At 38.6% G+C, this 19,400-nt stretch overlaps 1 protein-coding gene across 7 annotated transcripts in view; it reads right to left on the reverse strand.

The window, feature by feature from the left end:
• Positions 1-19,071, reverse strand: part of LOC106662231 (triple functional domain protein) — a 351,395-nt gene extending 332,324 nt beyond the window's left edge. For 4 of the 7 annotated variants that reach the window (XM_024228191.1, XM_024228188.1, XM_024228186.1 and 1 more), the window contains exons 1-6: positions 18,860-19,071; positions 11,501-11,614; positions 10,426-10,625; positions 1,091-1,313; positions 916-1,038; positions 654-845 (exon numbers count right to left, since the gene is read on the reverse strand). In XM_024228191.1, the coding sequence (XP_024083959.1) occupies positions 654-845; positions 916-1,038; positions 1,091-1,313; positions 10,426-10,625; positions 11,501-11,614; positions 18,860-19,018 (1,011 nt within the window). In that variant the 5' untranslated portion in view covers positions 19,019-19,071. The remainder of the gene's footprint in view (positions 1-653; positions 846-915; positions 1,039-1,090; positions 1,314-10,425; positions 10,626-11,500; positions 11,615-18,859) is intronic. The other 3 variants (XM_024228189.1, XM_024228193.1, XM_024228192.1) reach the window with 1 other exon arrangement.
• Positions 19,072-19,400: the final 329 nt, after the last annotated feature.

Here is a 19,400-nt window from a genome sequence, read left to right on the forward strand (position 1 = left end):
AAAAAGGTTATGGTGACTGTTGCTGGTGGTTGGTTTGTTCACTATAATTTTCTGAATTATAGTAAAACTATCACAGCGGAGAAATATTGCCAGTTAATTGACAAAATGCACGAGACACTGCAATGTCTTTGTCCAGCATTTGTAAACCATAAGGGGCCGAATAATACCAGGCCACACCTAGGTCCTGCCGAAACTAAGGACTTAGGACCTTACCTTACCACACCCTCCATATTCACCCAAGCTCTAGCCTACGTACTTCCACTTTTTTAGGCATTTTGATTACGTCTTGAGTGATAAAATTTTAAGAGGACCCGAACGGTAAGCCGAAAATGTCTTCCAAGACTTATTGTGAGTCGAAAAAAAGATTTTTATGTCAGCAGAATAAAACTGCTTATCACAAATATTTGGAATAAACTTTTTCCGTTTTATAAAAATTAAAAATAGTTTGGACTGCTTTTTCAAAACCTGCATTATTTTTGCACCAGCCCAATATCTGACTTACAAGGCTTGTTGCTGCACCTCACTCTGAAGCAGGGGTCAGTCAGATAGAATTTCAGGATAAGGTAAGAAGAAGTGGGTAAAAAGTGTTCAAGTTTATAAAGCATGCCTGTATACCAGATTTTTTTAAAAATATTCTATATAAAAATACCCACTTGTTCAGCCTTGTGGTGAAAAAGTACAGAAAGGGCCAAAACTGCAGTCCTTTCGTCAAGACCGGCTGCAAATTCTTTCCACGCTCTGTCCAAACGGTTTGCGACGGTTCTGATGTGAGTGGCGGCATAGTGACCGCCCTCCATCATCCTTGTCGCCACTGCCAATATCCTATTGATATTTACGTAAACATTCTATAAAAAAAAAAGAATGAATAAATAAAGGAAAGAGTAATTTATTAGTTATAATATTGAATCATCTTACCATCGAACTCATTGTAAAATGATTATGTTCATCCTGCAATTCCTTGGCTAAATTATAAGAATGTCCTATTTCTACGTAATTCATCAGAAATACATCTCTATTATGGCATATCCAGTCAAACATCTGTAATAGTTCAAAATTAATGACTGTTCATATTAATAATTTTACATTTTACCTTTTCGCAGTCTTGTTCAAATAGTCTCAATTGGAAACACTGGTCCAACTTGAGCTTCTTATGCTGCCACAATTGCAGCAAATGTGCTTGCGTCGATCTAATTGTATCTAAATTGTTAAGAATTTGAGGTACGGAGGCTTGTAGATCTGGATTTGTCATGCTCGCTTCACTCTCCCTTCCGGAGTAGCCACTGTCATAGCCACTACTGCTATCTCCTGACAACCTGAAGAAGAAACGGATGGTTTATAGTGGTAAAGTTTATTCAAGATGAGCCTATGGTAGTTAACAAGTTCTTAGTACAGCATTCACGGCTATAATTAATTATCACTTTTGACAGTTAATTAATTTGAAAACAATAGAAGAGGAGAACAGCATTGTTGTGTAGAAACTCCATACTAGCTTCGAGGAGATTCCTTTTAACAAGGGTTGAAATACCTGATCAAAACTTTATTTGAAAAGCAAAGGTAACTAAAATATCCTTCAATTTAAATTTTAAAAAAAAATCACTATTTAAGGAATTTTTTCCTTCAAATAATCAAAATAAAATGGTTAATAATTAATCATTTAATTTTAAATTTTAACTTAAAACATTACATTTTCCATAATTTGACTGTTATGGATCAACCTCATGACCTGTAAGAAGGATATGATCGTACAAAATGATCACCTTGTACACCACCCCATAATGTCAGACAAATTAAAATTTTTATAATGTCTATACGGACTGGAATAATTTAAAAGAACGGAATGATAAAATATTTCCACCACTAAAACCTCTGAGTTTTTTATTATGCAAACTGCAATCATTTAACAATGAACAGCTTGTACCATTGAGCATAAAAAAATACTTTTTAGGGATGGTGAGATGAATATTGAGTACCTCAGACTCTTAATCTCTAAGCAATGTGAAAGATCATCTAGTTTGCTCTTGCTCTACTGTGCATAAAAAATCATTTATTAAGTGTTTATTGCCCAAATGGGTGCATGGCTGATGATACGAGGAAGTTGGGGTTTAGTATTCTCAACTTCCTGGTTTCTTAGTTCAGTTCAATTGATTCAATCTTTCTTTTAGGAAGTAGTAGGTCATTGTCAATTCTTTTTCTCAGGTCTTCTTGGTATCCTAGGTTATGCTGCCATTAAGTGAATGCTACGCATTCAAAGATAATATTTCTTACACACATAGATAGGGATTCGAGAAAAAATATTGACAGATCTCTAGTAAGTAATCAATGACAATGATAATGGTCAGGGGGTTACTAGGAAACGTGAGGTTTAGTATTCCCCAACTGCAGATACTGTACTTTTTCTAGTTCCAGTAAATCTGATCTTCCACTTGTCGTGATTGTGGTTTAAGAACATCTTTTACTTTAGCTGGAACATACTAGTAAACTGGAACACAGATAAATTGCCCTCTTCTCCAGAGGTAATTGAGGGCAGATGTCTGCTAAAAACCAAAATTTTTTCAATCCTTGCAGCACTTCTGAATTGTCGACATTGCACCTCGAGTAGATGTGACAAGTCTATGAAAACTGAAAAGTTGTGGTGATTAGTGACTGTTAGTCTATTATTATTCGGAAATCGTGAGATGCGGTCTGGTGTGACGTAGGTTTCAGAAAAACTTTTGTTTATCGTGCCAACATTTCGATCTTTATTGAGATCATTTTCAGGCTCAAAGTGTTTGTTTTCTGCGTAATTGTACCATTCTTGCGTGTCGTGTTGAGAGTGCAGACAACACAGGGCACACAATTACGCAGAAAACAAACACTTTGAGCCCTGAAAATGATCTCAATAAAGATCGAAATGTTGGCACGATAAAGAAAATGTTTTTCTGAAACATATGTCACAGCAGACCGCATCTCATGATTTCTGAATAAACTCTTCCTGATGTGGACTTGTGGGGGTCTAAGAGGGGAAGATAAGGATATTAGGAATTGGTTCAACTTGACCACTGCATCATTTTAGCATATTAAATTTTTTTTGGTTCCTTAGTTCTCTTGATCCTTCTTTTAAGAAGTAGAAGTTAACTTAATGTTGCTGGTGCTGTTCTTTCTCTCGGGCCAATGTTACTAATCTAGGATGATCTCTTTTGAGCAGTTGCTTCACATTCTATGAAAATATGGGTGTCAGTGTCTTCCTTCCTTGCATAACCTACAAGGGTTAGCATTGGATATACTCATGTTGTGTAGGTGCTTTCTCAGATGCTAGTGTTTGTCAGTTTTAACTACCATGAGTTTACTGTGACTGGTACCTCTAGAGTTTTGTCAGTTTATTCATTTGTTTTGTGTGGACCCGTTATGAGATGAAGGAGTCTATGTTTGATCTTGTTATCCAAATTATAGGTATTGGAGATCCTTATTCTTGCCAGTTTGTATGCTTTTTCATTACCCGAAATTCCTTTATGCCTTGATATTTTTGGGTTGTTATGTTTCCCTGATTTTGCAGGTTTTTGAAGTATTCACAAACTATATATATATATATATATATGTTTTTTTTTTTTTTTTTTTTTTTTGCTTGACAGTCTGATCTTATGAGAATTTTGTCAGAACAACCTCTCTTAATCACAAACATCGATAGCATGTGCCTTGGTGATCTGTTGCAAGGGATGTTTCCAGGGTCAAATAATCAGCCCCCGTTTAAGGAATGTGTTATATCGGACCTACTTCTGTATAACACATGACCGAATGATTTTCATTGTCATACTTCTATATCAAAATAACAAACAGAACGTATTTCGTACAAGGAAGAAAAGAATGTCCTTTCTTTTATGAAAAAAGCTTTTACAAAATAAACCTGACAACCTGGCTTACAGAATATAACCGAACCAACTTTTATCCCGGCGGCCAAAATAATTCGAATTTCTTTGACCTAATCTTGTCTGACTGTGTCAAACGTGATTATCCGAGTTTACAAGATCCTCCGGCCCTTTGTCTAAGTCAAAAATGAGTTTTACCGCTATTCGCCTTTCGTATAAAGCAATTACCCGGCCCGCAATTGAAACAGAGTGGGTCCTATAATTGGTGCGAGTTAATAAAGTTTCTAATTGAACTTGCCCCGTCACACTTAAGCACAAGTGGCCATCGCTCGCTGGTCACCGCCCCTTCATGGTACTGGAAACTCGGCAAACTTTAGACATCTTGATCCCGCTGTCAAGGAAAAGCCGTAAATTCAAACTTCTAAATGATTTTAATAATTTATTGCGTAAGTAAATTAATATTTACGCGCGCGCGCGCGTTTGTGGTGTGGTGTGGTGTGGTGGGTGTGTGTGTGTGTGTGTGTGTGTGTGTTAGAAAGAATGAAAGACTCGAGTTAGGAGGGACGGGACGCGATATTAGGCATGCCAATCGATACCACTAATTCCAAATTACAATTTTACTGAAAAGTACATGGTACTAATACCAGAACGGGAAGAATGGGCCAAAGGAACAACGCTAAAGACGAACTCCTACTGGTACACTGACGGCTCAAAAACGGACAAGGGCACGGGGGCTGGAGTCTTCGGGATGAATCCAACGATCGAACTGACGGTAAACCTATGAAAATATGCAACAGTTTTCCAGTCTGAAATCATAGCAATTGAAAAGGAATAGTCAGAGAAATAAAAAGGTTAGGATAGATTCCTAAGATAGATACATTCCCGAAAGATGGCCATTTTCTCTGACACACAGATAAACACTAAAGGCCTCAAGCGAGGTGTAGGAAACTAGGAGGAGTGTTTGGAACTATATGGAGGCCCTGACGGAATCAGCGACACTAATGACCTGACACTAGCATTAGCCAAAGAGGGCGCCAAAATGGTCTCTAGGTCCTGAACCCTACTGTGCGCTTAGCACCTTGTCACAAAAGAGGTTACATCTTAAAATGGATCCGTAATTTCAAAATCTGGTGGAACAATACCACACGATGTGGCATGCGAAGAGATTCATAGAAGGGCTATCCGCAAAACTTACAAAGGAACGGGAAGGCAACCGCAACCGAACCAGGATTCGTAATCCTTAAGGGCACTGCAACTTAAGAAAGCGCATGCACCGGATAGGAATGCAGACAGAAGAAACACTGTGCCAGGAAGTGTAGGAGACCGCAGAACACATTTTATGATTCTGTGAAGGTAGGTGCAGGTTCTTGCAACTAGGACAGGTAAAACCACAAGCAAGATCCTACACTAAGGAGCCGCTGGCAAGGCTGTGGAGGTTGATTAACAACTTGAAGCTGGCTAAAGAGTTAACAAAAATAGGGGAGCACAAAAGATCTCGAGTCGAGATACAAAGACCTTGTGGCCGCCTCTTTTATCCTTATTCTTATCCTTAGGAGGACGGAGAGTAAGATACGGTCAAAGATTATCAAGAATCAAGCTTACATCCAACGGAAATGAGATAGAAGGAAAACAAAGAGAATGAAGAAGAGAATTGAGGACAAGAAAAGTAAATAAATGGCAAAATAGGACATGAAAGAAACAAAATAAGTAGGTGATTTGCCAAGTACAGAAAAGTAAACCCAGCCAAATTATAACTTCACAGGAAAAAATCCGCGTTAAGCCACTAGAGATATAGCAAGAGTGATGTATTCGAGGAGACGTGCAAAGACGAAGGGAGTCCTTCAAGAGGATGGACCTTATCTTAAAGATATCTAGTGAAATTGGGCAAAAGTCTTTCACTTTTTCCTAGGATTTTAGCTATCTTCACCAAATTCGACTGATCAAAGGAAAATCGGTCTCCTCTGACAAAATTGAAGTTTCACAGTAAAATAGGCTGAAGTTTTATCAATAAAACATGGAAAATTCCGTATAAAATGCAGCTTCTCTTGGCATAGTTATTTTAATTGTTGTGTTCATTACTATCATTAAACAAAGTCTTCTTTCATATTGTATTATTAAAGAGACTCTTTGTGGATCCCGCAAAAAATTCCTTTGAATCACTTGGAGGATGTAATGTATAACAACTTATAACTAGGAATAAGTTACATTATATCCACTATAGACTTTACAGTTTGTAGAAAGGCAAGGAAGTACCTTCCACTGGTAATCTCGGGGTATATAAAATTGCCCGGCTTCCCTTTACTGGACAATCAATTCGAGCTTTTTAGGGCAGTTGAGAGGCCGGACCAGTTATAAAGGTCTGCTAAACATCAAATGCGTTTACCTTTACAATGCCCTTTACTTTTTTCACAGAAAAGTTTGATAAACGTATTTTAAGCTTTTAGTTACACTTAGAAGTTTAGTTAGTTCTGGAGAAACGACCTATGATAACCATCTAGGAAGATTTTTAACATAAATCTATGTGAAATTTTACAAGAAAGCTTTGGAAATTCCCACCAAACCGAGTCAGAATTCGTACAGCTTGGTACTAGTAGAACGGTTTCTATATTTAAAAACGGAAAAGTAAAAAACAAAAAAAGTCGGAACTAGTGATGAATCGACGTCACCTGCTGAAATATCAAGACATTTGTGCTAGGTCAAAAAATAAGCCATTTCATTCCACCATTTCATGTAATTCCACCGATTTGGGAATCAATCAACTCAACGACAAATTGTCCGGAAATGTATTAATCCTAACTAAATTTGACCAAACAACAGCTGACACTGGTTAACAGGGAACGGTTGCTTGCCAATGTCCGACATGCTGCAATACAGAATGAAAATCAGCAGCTGAAACCTATGCCCTTATGTAGGCCAAAACATGCAAATAAAGAAAATTGGGTCCTGTATGATTATCTACGCCGAGCAGGATTAGCTGTCGATTGGTCATCATAACGTGGTCATATGCCAAAATAGAATCTTAGTACAGTTGAGTTCATCCAGGTTTCTTTCCTAGTAAAGAAGGATACCTCCTCAAGGACTGCCATGACTTAACTCAATCCGAAAAGCTAGAAGGTTTTTAGAACAATAAACAATAACAAAATACAAATTAACATCTACACGACCACGGTCATATAAAGCTTGGTGTTTTTCAAAAAGAGCTCTGACAAAGAAGTTTGGTTGTTTTGTACCGACATATTTGCTTCTGTAGTTTGTTCCTGTGGTCTCCAGTGGTAAATTTGTGGACTTCAACAAGGTACATAATTATCATTGAAATGGTGAGAAATAAAAACACACCTGACAGACCTAAGGGAGGGTAGTAGACAGAAAACTGTTAGTTCATCACCCTCAGATCTAAGCACGAAATCTCTCAAATGTTAATTTTTACTCGGACGAAAGCCGAACGGACTTCGACGAAGTCTACATTATTCATTCAGTTGATTTGTATTATCATCCGCATTTGTCGCATTTCGAATAAAAGTTTTTGTCTCCGGATGGGCCAGAATACAGGTGGTGGCTTTGTTCCAGAAAGCTTTTGATCAAGTTTATCCTGCAGGCGTGAACGTCATGCTGATGATGGATGGACATCGCACACGCTGATATTTCACTTTTCTTCCTCCCTCGTGGGATACAATTCGTCATTTCTGCGTTATAACTTCAAACATTAGAATATACGTGGTGTCGGATTATAACACTATTTCTTCCACGTTGCAGTCACAAAATAAAATAATTTTGTGTTGGATTTTCTTTTTTAATTATAACTACGTAACCAATAATTCAAACACACATGTAAAGAGTGGATGTGGTTGCATTATTTTTTGTTTGAAATGAATTTGGTTGTTATTCATATAATATTCATGTAGATATTTCAATGACGAGAGTTGGTAAATAGCTAATCCTCTCTAGTCCTCCAAGTTTCGCTTTTTATTCTGAAAACAATTTTCCTTTACGCCATATTTGGATATGCTTTCCACTTTCAGCCAACTTGATTCGACCCAATTGGATTCCAATATCCAGGATATTCCTTAATTATTTAAAAATTATTTTTGTTCTTCTGCCATACAGGCTAGATTTTTAACCAAAAGTCGACAAAAATTATAAAGTCAATCACTTCGTGTATTCTCTTGTATCATCGGGTTATCTATGATAATTAATATGCCGGAAATTAATTAATTCATGCCATCAGTCAGGAGCCTGGAAGAAGTAAACATCCTCAACTTGCAATAAACCCCTAGCCAAATATCAATCTTAATTAGAAGTTAGTTTGTGTTGTTGTTACATTGATTGATTATTAATTTGCTTAAACGAGTTACTTGTCGTTAAGCTTTAGCTTATAAATAGAAGGAGGACCAGAAGTAAATAAAAGATTAACCAATAAAATTTATTTTATTCAAAATAACTTACCACATTTCTTTATAAAGAAAAATGTCTGATTTATTTGCTAACAGTTTTTTTTTTTTCAAATAATATCCAGCAGTAAAAAATATATAGCAGTCAGTAAGGAAAGATCAGGCAAATATAGAGAATGTGCTTGGATATCATAGCAAAGCTTCTTATTCAGAATGTGAGGGAACCCAAGGAACTGGGTAAATACTTTTCTTTGTCAAATTTGGTCAATTTCATGACAGAAATGTTCAATTGATTGTTCACTTCCCCAATAGATAAGCAAAATTGAAGAACACGACCACAAGTCGCTAGATTAAGAGTCTACTATATACTAGACTGTTTTGTTGACTTTGTTAATAGCCCACAAGAAGGAAAAGTTTTAGTTGATGACGTTCACACAGTCTAAACGATGATTGCAGAGAATGCTCGTGTTATCGAGAAAGGAGCTTTCGGTAGCTGTAAGAGCTGGTTGTTGAGAGAACCTTAGAACCTTCTTGCTTTTGGCCTTGTGATGACTGCCTGCTCCATTACTGATATAAACTCTTCGACAAGTCTGAATAAAGCCTATTAAGCCCCTGCTCATTAGCTGACACTGCGAGCTTCTTGCAGCATCCGAAGCCGTAGCTTAAAACACAATCCTCTACTGCTACCCGGTGGAAATCATCATGGAAAATAGAGACCTCCAAACTATAGGTTTGTAACTCCACACACGTCTAAGAAAATCTCACTATTATAAAAAAACGAAATATGTGGCAAAACGGCCAACAATCCTTCCACTAAAGATAGCGAATTGCTAAAAAATGCATATGACAGCTAAACAGCGAGGGTAGACCGGTTGATCAGAAATGACTAAACTTCATGTTCCTCACCCCACAGAAGTTAACAAGAACCTAAGAATTGTATAACAGACGAGACATTGACAATGACGAAAAGAAGAAACACTCACTTTAGTGTCCAGGAACGGACCAACTGAGCAGGGCCAATACTGCGTTGTAGCTAAACATACTGTAGTGACCAGGGTCGTGTAGTTAAGAAGGGTGGTATTTAGCGCTGTGGACTCTCGTAGTGAGGAATGATGCGAGCCACTTTGCTTGAGTGCAAGACCAAGCTCTGATGTGAGAGCCTGTGGTGGGTGTAGATGAGCCGTACGATTGTTGAGAAAGTTGTATTGATGTCGAATACAAAGCGTATGGCCTCGCACTGCTGTACTCGGCTGTCGAGTGATCGATTGTCAGGACTCTGTTGCTTGTAACTTGCGATAACTACACGGTCCATTAGCGATAAAAACTCCACGAGCATGACTAAAGCCGGTTGAGTTCCTGATTTTAAACAAGAACATTGACTGCTGTCTGGACAGCATTGCTGAAGTATTGGTGACTTATACAATACCATGGACTACCAACGGCAAAATAAAAAGAAACAGTTTCTACTGATTTAACAGCTTGATCTTAAGATTATCCTGGTCTTTTGGTTTTGTCTGTCAGACTTGTTTTGCGTCTTGCGGACTTGGATGATTGGAAACGACAAAACTAGGCTCATCACGCCAAAGAAATCAACACGAACCCCACATTAGTGCAAAAGACTGGCAAAATAGAACACCATAGATCACTGAAGATGACGAAAAGCCAAAACAGGTTAAAACTACTAAGTGACTGGGGTCGTGTAGCGGCCCGGAGGACCAATGCTGCTTCGGAGATGTTCAGTGCCGCGGACTCTCTGTGTGCAGCCATACATACTTCTTACTCTTCATTTTTAAGATTCAAGGCTCGTGTATACTAGCTGCTTTGTTGTTAGTCGTTTTCACTATCTTCAGTGGTGCTTTTTTTATGTCATTCGTCCTTTTTGTACTATTGTGAGAACCATAGTTTGTTTATTACGATATCCTGGCCAATCTACCCTCCCCACATTCTTTGTCAGACACATTTCGACTTCTAGTCATGTTCAGTGGCTCAAGAAGTCTAAAAACCGTCTATTGAGCACGGTGAAATGTGTAGACCAGCGAGCACTGGCAGACCAAGATGATAGGAACCGACCATACTAAAGAAAATAAAACACATGATAAACCAAACTTTCTCCGCACATTTTAGAACCTTTTTCAGGTAAAATGAATAAATTATGGCTGTTGTAAAATTACACAATAAAATTTATTGGTGCTTACCGCTGGAGAAGCCGTTGGCCGAACTTGTCGATCTCTTCGACGGGCGTTTTCATGATGCGCTTCTTCATGTCGGCGTGCATATCGAGGCCGTGCTTAGCACCGGCGACGTCTTCGCCGAAGTCGTTTCGCGACAGGTCTTCCTGCAGGTCGTCTAACCTGTCCAGGAGGTCGGATGCCTGCCACATGAAGTCTTCAACGGCCTGTCAAAAAGAAAGAAGAAAAATAAAACAAAAAGCCGACGGGATGCATGTTGGCTGAGGCTATGCGATAAAAGTTGGTGGTTTGCAGTATCTAATCGAACCGGCAGATAGCACGAAGCCCACTGAATCAATCCATTTTAAAACACCGGCAGTCAATTTCATTATATCATGCAAGGGAGATAATAAAAATTATGTTAACCCTTTCTTGATCAACGCTAATCCCATGAGTTTAGTCCAGGTTCAGTTTTCCTTCATTGTCATTGCCCGTGCATTGGCAACACGGATTTATTTCGCGCCAATCTAAACTCACGGGAATTCCCACTTTTTTCCTTCACAAAATTGCTAAATTTCTTCTTGCTTTAAGACAAATTAGGCCAAAAAGGTTTAAAACAAAACTATAGCCGCCAAGTTTCCCTTCATATTTAATTTAAAATAGACAAACGAAAAACTCATCCTTCAAATTTTGAAGTTACAAGTTCGAAACATAATTAAAACTTAAACCTTAAAACAATCATTTGAAAGTTGTAAATTGTTTTGGATAGATAGTTGAATTGAGCCAGATACAACTTCTGGCCCGCATCATCTCGCTGTTTATTCACAAATAAACCGACGTTATTTGACTAAAAGAAGGTTAACCTGATTAGCTGGCTTCCTTACAACTTCGAGATTATGCAGGTTTATTTAATTAAATTTTATTCTACTTTAAGAGAGTTGTCTGAATTGTGAAAAAGTGTTATATCTCTGTTTTAAGTTTCCGCTCTCTATTGACTGAAAAAGGAATGAATTTAATTTTCAATTTGCATTCTTATCTCGTCTTGAGAAGGAAAAATCGATGGTTGACAAAAAGTGGATTAATAGTTTACATTGTACCCTACCAGCCTCATGTCTATCCACTGTGAATGGTCGTAGTGGAGTGTACCCTCGAGGTCCGAAGTCAGCTGCGAAGAGTCGACGATTTTCGGCAGCCCTTCCATGCTTATCATGTTCACCTGCAAAACAGACAAAACATTAAATCTCTGAACAAAAATATTTTAAAAACCCGTGGAAATGAAAAAAAAAACAGGCCACACTTTATGATGGGTGGAACAATGTGTATGACGTGTCGGCGAGTTGTTGACGCAAACGATTAGGGAAAAAGCAGGAGTTAGTAAACTGCCTGGAGAAAAGCAAAGGGTTAATTAAAAGTTTCAACTTACTGTTTGAACAATGGGAAGTAAGTACAAAACTTTAAATTTTAATTAAATAAACCGCCGTCTTTAATAACTCGAAGGCTGATAAAAGGGTATAAAATGTAATCTCTCTGTATGTGCCCCAAATAAAATGTGACACACACACACGCACGCATATACACGAACTCGGATTATAAGGCTATAAATTAGAAAATAAGCACCCTCGCCTAAAAATAAAACCCAATTAATAGAATTTTTCCATTTCCATACGAAAATCTTCAACTATAAAACTAATAGCTTGGTATTTTACATTTACCACCACAACAGTTGTATAGTGACTGCCTGCGGGTAACTCTTCCACACTGTGAAACGTGACTGATAGTAAAGAAGCATTTATGTGAACTGAATGTTAAAAATCTGCGAGAAACCTGTGAATTGTTCGTTTTCCGATCAACTGAGAATGTCCTTGTTTGTTTTGTTTGACAAGGCACAGGCAAACATTGAAGAACAAAATGCAAAACGTGTCTGAAAGGCAAAACCAATAGGAGCAGAATGATCCGAGTTCAAGATATTAAAACCTGTTTGGAAAGGTTTGTTTTCTTATCGTTCTATAGGCTGAACAACACGATCATATCTCCACAAAAAACCACCCCTGAAGATAGTAAGATAGGATTGACCAAACTACTGTGATTACACAAGTCCTGAATGGTAAAAATGATGGCTGCGAGGAACCTATGACTTGTTCGGTTTACGATCACCCTTACCCACCTGCCCTTGTTTGACAATACCCTGGCAACAAAAGGCAGATAGTATATTCAATATAGAATATATATAGAAGATCAAGCTGTTAAAGCAGGTTTTCTTTTTGTTTCAACGTTGGATAGTCATTGGTATTGTATAAAGTCACCACTACTTCGACAATGCTTCCTCTTTCCATACAGCAACCAATAAACACATAGCACTTATTAAGCAAGGGCTCAACCGGTTAATGTTAGATTCGTCGAGAAGTTCTCATCACTAATTGAGCAAGCCAGACAGCCAGACCAGCAAGTCGTTGGTTCTGATGTCTGGGAAAGTGACGATCCTTCCCGAGCCTTACTTTGTATCAACACAAGCACTCAACAGCGATCTGGCACAGCGATACCGCCACGAGAGACCACGGCTAACAGTATGGCAAATACTGTAGTATAGAGTTGTGTTCTTTGCAAAAAGAATCATGACTACAAAGTAGTTTGATCGTCTGGCTATCATCAGTGGAGGATTCGTGAACTTCTAAAAGACTGAATGTATGGAGAATTTGGAATCGCGTCTGACAGATGAGAATAATCCTGAGAATTTGAAGCAGTTTAGCAAACCTTTGGTTTTGTTTTACCATTGGATAATCCATTGTATTGTGGTGTTTTCGTGTAGCTTACGCCAGTCTCCACAATTTAATGGCTCTACCGGTTTACTCGTCGAGTTCTCATCACGAATCGAGCAAGCAGACATCAGATCTTAATCTCGTTACTTGACATCAACACAAGCGCTCAACAACTATCTGTCTCAGACAAACCGCCTCGAGGGTGCTCAACAGTACGATAGTCTCTAAACTATGGAGTTTGTGTTTTGCAAAAAGAATTTGACCAAAGATGTACTGAAATATTTTCTTCTGTAGTGTGGTCTTTTGGCTATCGCCAGTGGTGGATTTGTGGACTTTTCAAAGACACAGACCTTCCACAGAAGATGGATACAAGTTGAATCGCATCTGACAGATATCCTGAAAGTACTTTGAAAAATCTGTCTTTTTGTTTTACCACTGTACAGTTCATACAGCAGCCAATGAACAGCAACTACCTTCTATTAAAAAAGGGTTCAACCGAATTAAGTCAAATTTGTCATCGAGTTATCACTAACGGAACAATTAGCCTTGACGAGCCACAAGCAACACTTTCCTCTCAATAGCTCTTTCTCTACTTACACGAAATAAAGCTGTTGAAGCAGTTTAGCAAAGCTTATTTTTTGTTTTACCGTTGGATAGTATTTGGTAATGTGGTGTCTCCGTGTTGCTTACGGCAGTGTCAGCTATTAAATCGCTCAACCTCTTTGTTAGTGTTCGCCATCGCTGCGCTAAACCTAAACTGGGTGTTGTACATCGACAGATAAACGACATCAATTCACAGAATAAACGGCTTTGTATATACGCTAAAACAACGGGTTACCTTAAGTAATGACATTTGTCCATTCAAGAAAATGGAACAATACCTTGATTTTATCCCGCCCACTCTCAACTTTCCTCGATTAAGTTCATGTGGAACTTTCCCGAGTGGCCTTTTTCTCTTTCCTAACTCGTGTAAGTGGCGATTCACAATTAATCGGGTAAGTGACATAAGAGAACGAACGACCATATCCGTAGGAGTCTTAAACACAACTTTTCCTTCTGATCGATTACCTTCCTGCCATTATTATTGGTTGTAACATTGTTAAAGAAATCAAACAAAAAAATCAGGTTGCTTTTTCGTATAAATTGTGAGCTAAAATTGAACCTGCCTCATTTATTTTTTCATAAAACAATTTTTCTGCCGTAGTAGTCCTTATTAAAGACAGTGTTTGATTTTAAATCACTATTTTGTTTCTGTTGTACAAATTTTTCATCCAAAAAGAAGGTATCACCGTCAGGAAAATACCATGGGGCAGGTTTACTATTGATTACAAAATAACTGAAAGCTCTAGGTACGTTGCAATGACATCTACAACACAATGAATTTGGTAGATTTTGGGGAGGTAATTAAGGAAACCAATTTTATGGTAGGAATAACGTTGTTCTGGATTGAATTGCTTGCATGATTGGAATACCATCTCGAGTACTTTCCTGAGGATAAGTACGAGACTTGCTAGATACCGAACAGTCATTTGGCCGTAAGTTTTGACCCAGGTCACAGCCTTTAAGAGGATGGAATCTGTATTTGTATTTGAGAAGACGTGTCACAGCATTTCATAAGAAGTTGTCGCAAGGAGGTGGTATTGAAGGGATCGATTATTGAGAGGATTGCTGTATAGTCAGCAAAGATAAAGGTGTGTGTATTAGAGTGTTGAGAGACGTCCGCTGAGTGAGTGCTGAAAAGTAAAAAAACCGAGAGGATAGAATGGATCGGAGAGATTGAGATTTCCTAGTTAAAGTGGAAGAACCGATCAGATAGGAAGGATTTTAGGTCGAGGTAGGGAAGTATTTAACTTTCAGCAGTGATCATTCGCCTAGGAAATGTCTAGAAAGACTTCAATACAGGATATCTACAACGATGCGAGGATATCTACAACACTACGAATTTGGTGGATTGTGGAGTGGTAATTAGGGAAGACAATTTGGTGGTTTGTCCTAATATTGGCTCTGGATTGGATTTCTTGCAGGATGGATACGAGTAGATTTTCAAGTACATTCTGAGTATGTTAGAATGTTGAGGGAAGGCTACCGAGCGGTAAGAAGCCAAATGATGGTCAATAGGAGTAAATTCAAAAGTCATAGTTATGGGATTTAAGGGATAGTTCGAGGGGTAAATCATGTCTTTTTAGGTTTTTGGATAACAAGGATGAAAGAGAATTTCCGCAGGATAAAGAAGTGAGTGGTACGAAGGATAGCATTATATATGGTAGTAAGTAGTACTATGGCATTTGCGAAGGAAGGTGAATTAGAAAGCTGGACGATTAGTGTTTCTGGGAAGGTAGAGGATGATCTTTTACTTCACCGCGAAGTATTTTGATAATAGGGAGAATGGGAGAGGATATCAAGTTTTTGCAGGACTTGGCCTCTGGTCATGTTTGTATGTGGAATGAACAGCTGAGATATTTCATCGTTAGTTTTGGCCCAAATGAATGGGTCTAAAAAGAAGATAAGTAATAAATAATTCATTCCGATAAGAGTGCGAGGATGGATTGTGTACTTATACTTGTGGATATCTGGCGTGGTCTAACATAGCGAGTAAAGATGGAACTGCTAGGACGGGTTGTATCGTCAGTAAGGTGAGTACAACCCTGAGGCTACTCATTGAATGGTAAAGGTCCCGGGGTTCGAACTAAAGTCCCAGCTTTAGCACCCGAAATTTAAAAAAAAAAAAAAAAATTCAACATCAGAGTCCGAGGGTACATATAACCTCGATGTTGAAATTTTCTGTGAAACCCTGCACTACATCTCGACGCGTGCACTGCATTAGAAGATATAAGGTCTACAGGAAATGGCATGTAGAGCAGGAAAGCTGTTGTATCGGGCTGGAAGGACGCGGATGGTCAAAGTTATCAGCGCTCTCCTTAATAATAATAAAAACAACTATATGTAAAACGAGGAGAGACGCTGGCCTCTTCCAGGTCCAATGACGTAAAATGGCTTTGTCTTGTCGTTGAGAGTTACAGGTTACATTATGAAAAATAGAGTATATAGAGTATCCCATTGGCCCTCAATTAGTTTTTTTTTTTTTTTTTTTTTTAGCTTTGCCTTAGGACATACAGCAATCGTCCGAGTAAAAATATACACAATACAGGAATATCACAGATAAATTACTTAATAAATAAATATAAATAATATATGCAATAATAAATAATATATGCTTAATAAATAAATATATAAACAAATAAACTTAAAAAAATAAATTCTCATTTCATATGGTAACATCGCAGTCCTGGAAGAATGCATAAATCAATGTGAAGGCCTCGACCCTTTCCGACACAAGTAAACTCTCCCAGCTGAGAGATTTGGTAACCTCCCTCAGCTGGTAGTCTGGTACAGTTCGTCGAAGAGGACTTCCCTAATTTCTTCGTATTCCGGGCAGTCAAAGACTATGTGTTTGATGTTTTCTGGTTCATCACACGTGGCGCAGTTTGCCGAGTCTCTGGCGTTTATTCTGTGCAAGTACGTTTCACATATGTAGTGATCCGTCCGGATCCGGGATATTACCGAAAAAATTCTTTTGCTGCCACATTTTATTGTACTGAACCATGCGTTTGGGCGTAGCTGGGGGAAAAGAGATTTATACACTCTTCCCGCCGCTCCTCTCTAGTACCACATGCACGCCAGTCTTCCAACCATTGTTTGTTCAAAAGACGCTTAGCGTCTGTTTTGGTCATTTTGATATCATGGCATTCCCCGTGCACAGCTGCTTGTTTGGCTAGTTGATCGACCACTTCATTACCACAGATTCCGCAATGTCCCCGGCTCCTACAAAAAACCACTCTCTTCCGCGAGGACTCGAGATTGTGTATCAAATTTATGATTTCAGTCAGTAAATGGACGCACTTTGTGTTTGGGTGGAACCGCTCAATCTGCTTGATCGAACTCATACTGTCGGTTATGATGCCGAAGCTTGTTCCATCCAAGGTAGCTGCGTGATCGAGGGCCCTGATTAGCGCAAACTTTTCGGCAGTAAAAATAGAGACTTGACTGGGCAATGCTATCTTTCTTTTAATCATCAACGCCGGATCGTAATACGCGCAGCCTACTTTCCCCTATGATCGAACCATCAGTGAAAATCAAGTGGAAGTGGTAGTGGTAGGTAGTGCCTCGTTTATGTCTGCTATAAAAAGTTTGTCCGCGATTTGTGGTGGATAGCCAGAGTAATCTTTTAGATACATCGTTAACGTTGTGGTCATAGTCTTAGGATAGTCCAGTTGTAAGATGGGAGTTAATTTACTTTTGTAGACAGAGTATAGCCCCGGAATAACTGCTTGGAATTAGGTTAGTTGATAATATGTGTAAAGGTTCTGTTAATAGTGAATGCATTTATTAGCGTGAATGTGTGAGGTGGGATGGTCGATGGCAGAATATAGAGTACCTCATTGACCCTCAATTAGGTTAGATTTGTAATATGTGTAAAGGTCTATTGAAAGTGAATGTATTTATTAGCGTAAATGTGTGATGTGAGAGGGTCTACGGCATAATATCGAGTACCCTTCGACCCTCAATTAGGTTAGTTGTATAATATGAGTAAAGGGCGAAGGAGGATTGAGTACTCCGCCACCCTAATTAAATGAATGGCTGTTGACAGCACCCCCCTATCCTAACCTCTGTGGCTGGACGGATAAGACTGGGTGATTCTCGAGTCTGCCGGCAGTTTACTGTAAATAAAAAAAGTTGGAATTGCGAATAGGCTCAACTCGGCACATGTCTGTATGTACGAATATGTGCGTATTAGAGCTCATACAAATCTAAATCCAAATTATGAAAAAGCTCAAAGTGAAAGCTTTACATCAACCGAAGCACTAATTTACCATTTGCCCTTTTTCAGGAACGTCTTTTCCCACAGGATTTCATTCAGGATATTTTCCAGCAGTTGATTAAAAATGTTTTCATCATAAGGATTTTTGTAATAGGTCCAAAGTTCTCTTGTCTATGTAAAAAGTTAAACAATCTGCATTTTCATGTTGTAACTTGGGGCAGACTGTGTATACGGAAAAAGGTTGAACGTCGTGTTTCTTATCTAGAACACGTTGGTCGCAGTTTTATTGGATTTTTGCAAGCGTCACTTTTTCCTGCTGGCAGCAATGATTGAACACCTCCAAACTCATTGGCGCGAGATATTGCTTCACACTCGCCTCTTTTCCATAGGACGCCCAAACCCTTTTCATGGGCTGAAAAATATTCGCTAAAACGTATTTTCACACGATTTTTTAACTTTTATAAATTAAAAATGGAAAAAATTTTAAGTTTTAGAGTAACAGGAAATGTACTTTTTTTGGAATATTCATTATTTTATAAAATGGCGTCAGTGGCGTGGATAACCAACTAATTGTCCAAATTCCTGTTTAATTAGGCCAACAATCCACGCGTACTGAATACACTGAATCATTAGTAAGTAAAATAATTTATATAAGGATTTATAACAAGAAAGTCGTTGATGTCATCATATCCCGAGAAATAAATATGTAAAGGGCGTCCGGTATGTAAGGAAGCTTTCCCGTCAGGGGTTGTAAATCATCCTTCCAACATTTCTTATCCACCACTCAACAGCGAAGCACAGTAAAGCGTTCAGGGGAAAACTCTTTAACCCGGGTTAGTTTTGTGCCGCCCGATCGGGATGCTGGGAATTTCCATTTCGAACTCACCTCAAACTTGTACTTATGCGAGCCGAGCGAAGTCCTCTGCTTCTGCCAGAAGTTGTCCGGCTTGATTATGTAGACGGCGTGGACAGCCGAGGGAAAGTGGTCGTGGAGGACTTTGAGTATCGGCTTGACTGACGTCCACGTGGATGTGGAACCCCTCATGTCCACGATGACGGTAAATCCGATTTCTCGCGCATCTTCCCTGAAATCAAAAGCATTAAAACATTAGTTTATACCAATCTGTGTTTTTAGAATAGAACAAAACGGTTGGTAACATCCTTTGAAACAAAATGTTCAGCAAAATCATGTAGGCAAAACCTTTTTTTATATCATTACCGACTATTGCACTCGGTGGATGTTCAGGTTGAACGAAGAAAAAAAGCCAATACGTACCTTTTACGCTCAAACGTCAGACCTGCCCAACCAGTACATCAACAACAAGGTAATACCTTCAACCAAGTCCGCTACCCTGGGCTTTACTCCGCTTATAAGATCATATAAGATTAAAAAGATAAGAAAAAAAGAATTGACTTTTTAGATACCC

This window comes from Cimex lectularius, unplaced genomic scaffold, assembly GCF_000648675.2.
Source record: "Cimex lectularius strain Harlan isolate CLEC.00 unplaced genomic scaffold, Clec_2.1 scaffold170, whole genome shotgun sequence".
Lineage (NCBI taxonomy): Eukaryota > Metazoa > Arthropoda > Insecta > Hemiptera > Cimicidae > Cimex > Cimex lectularius.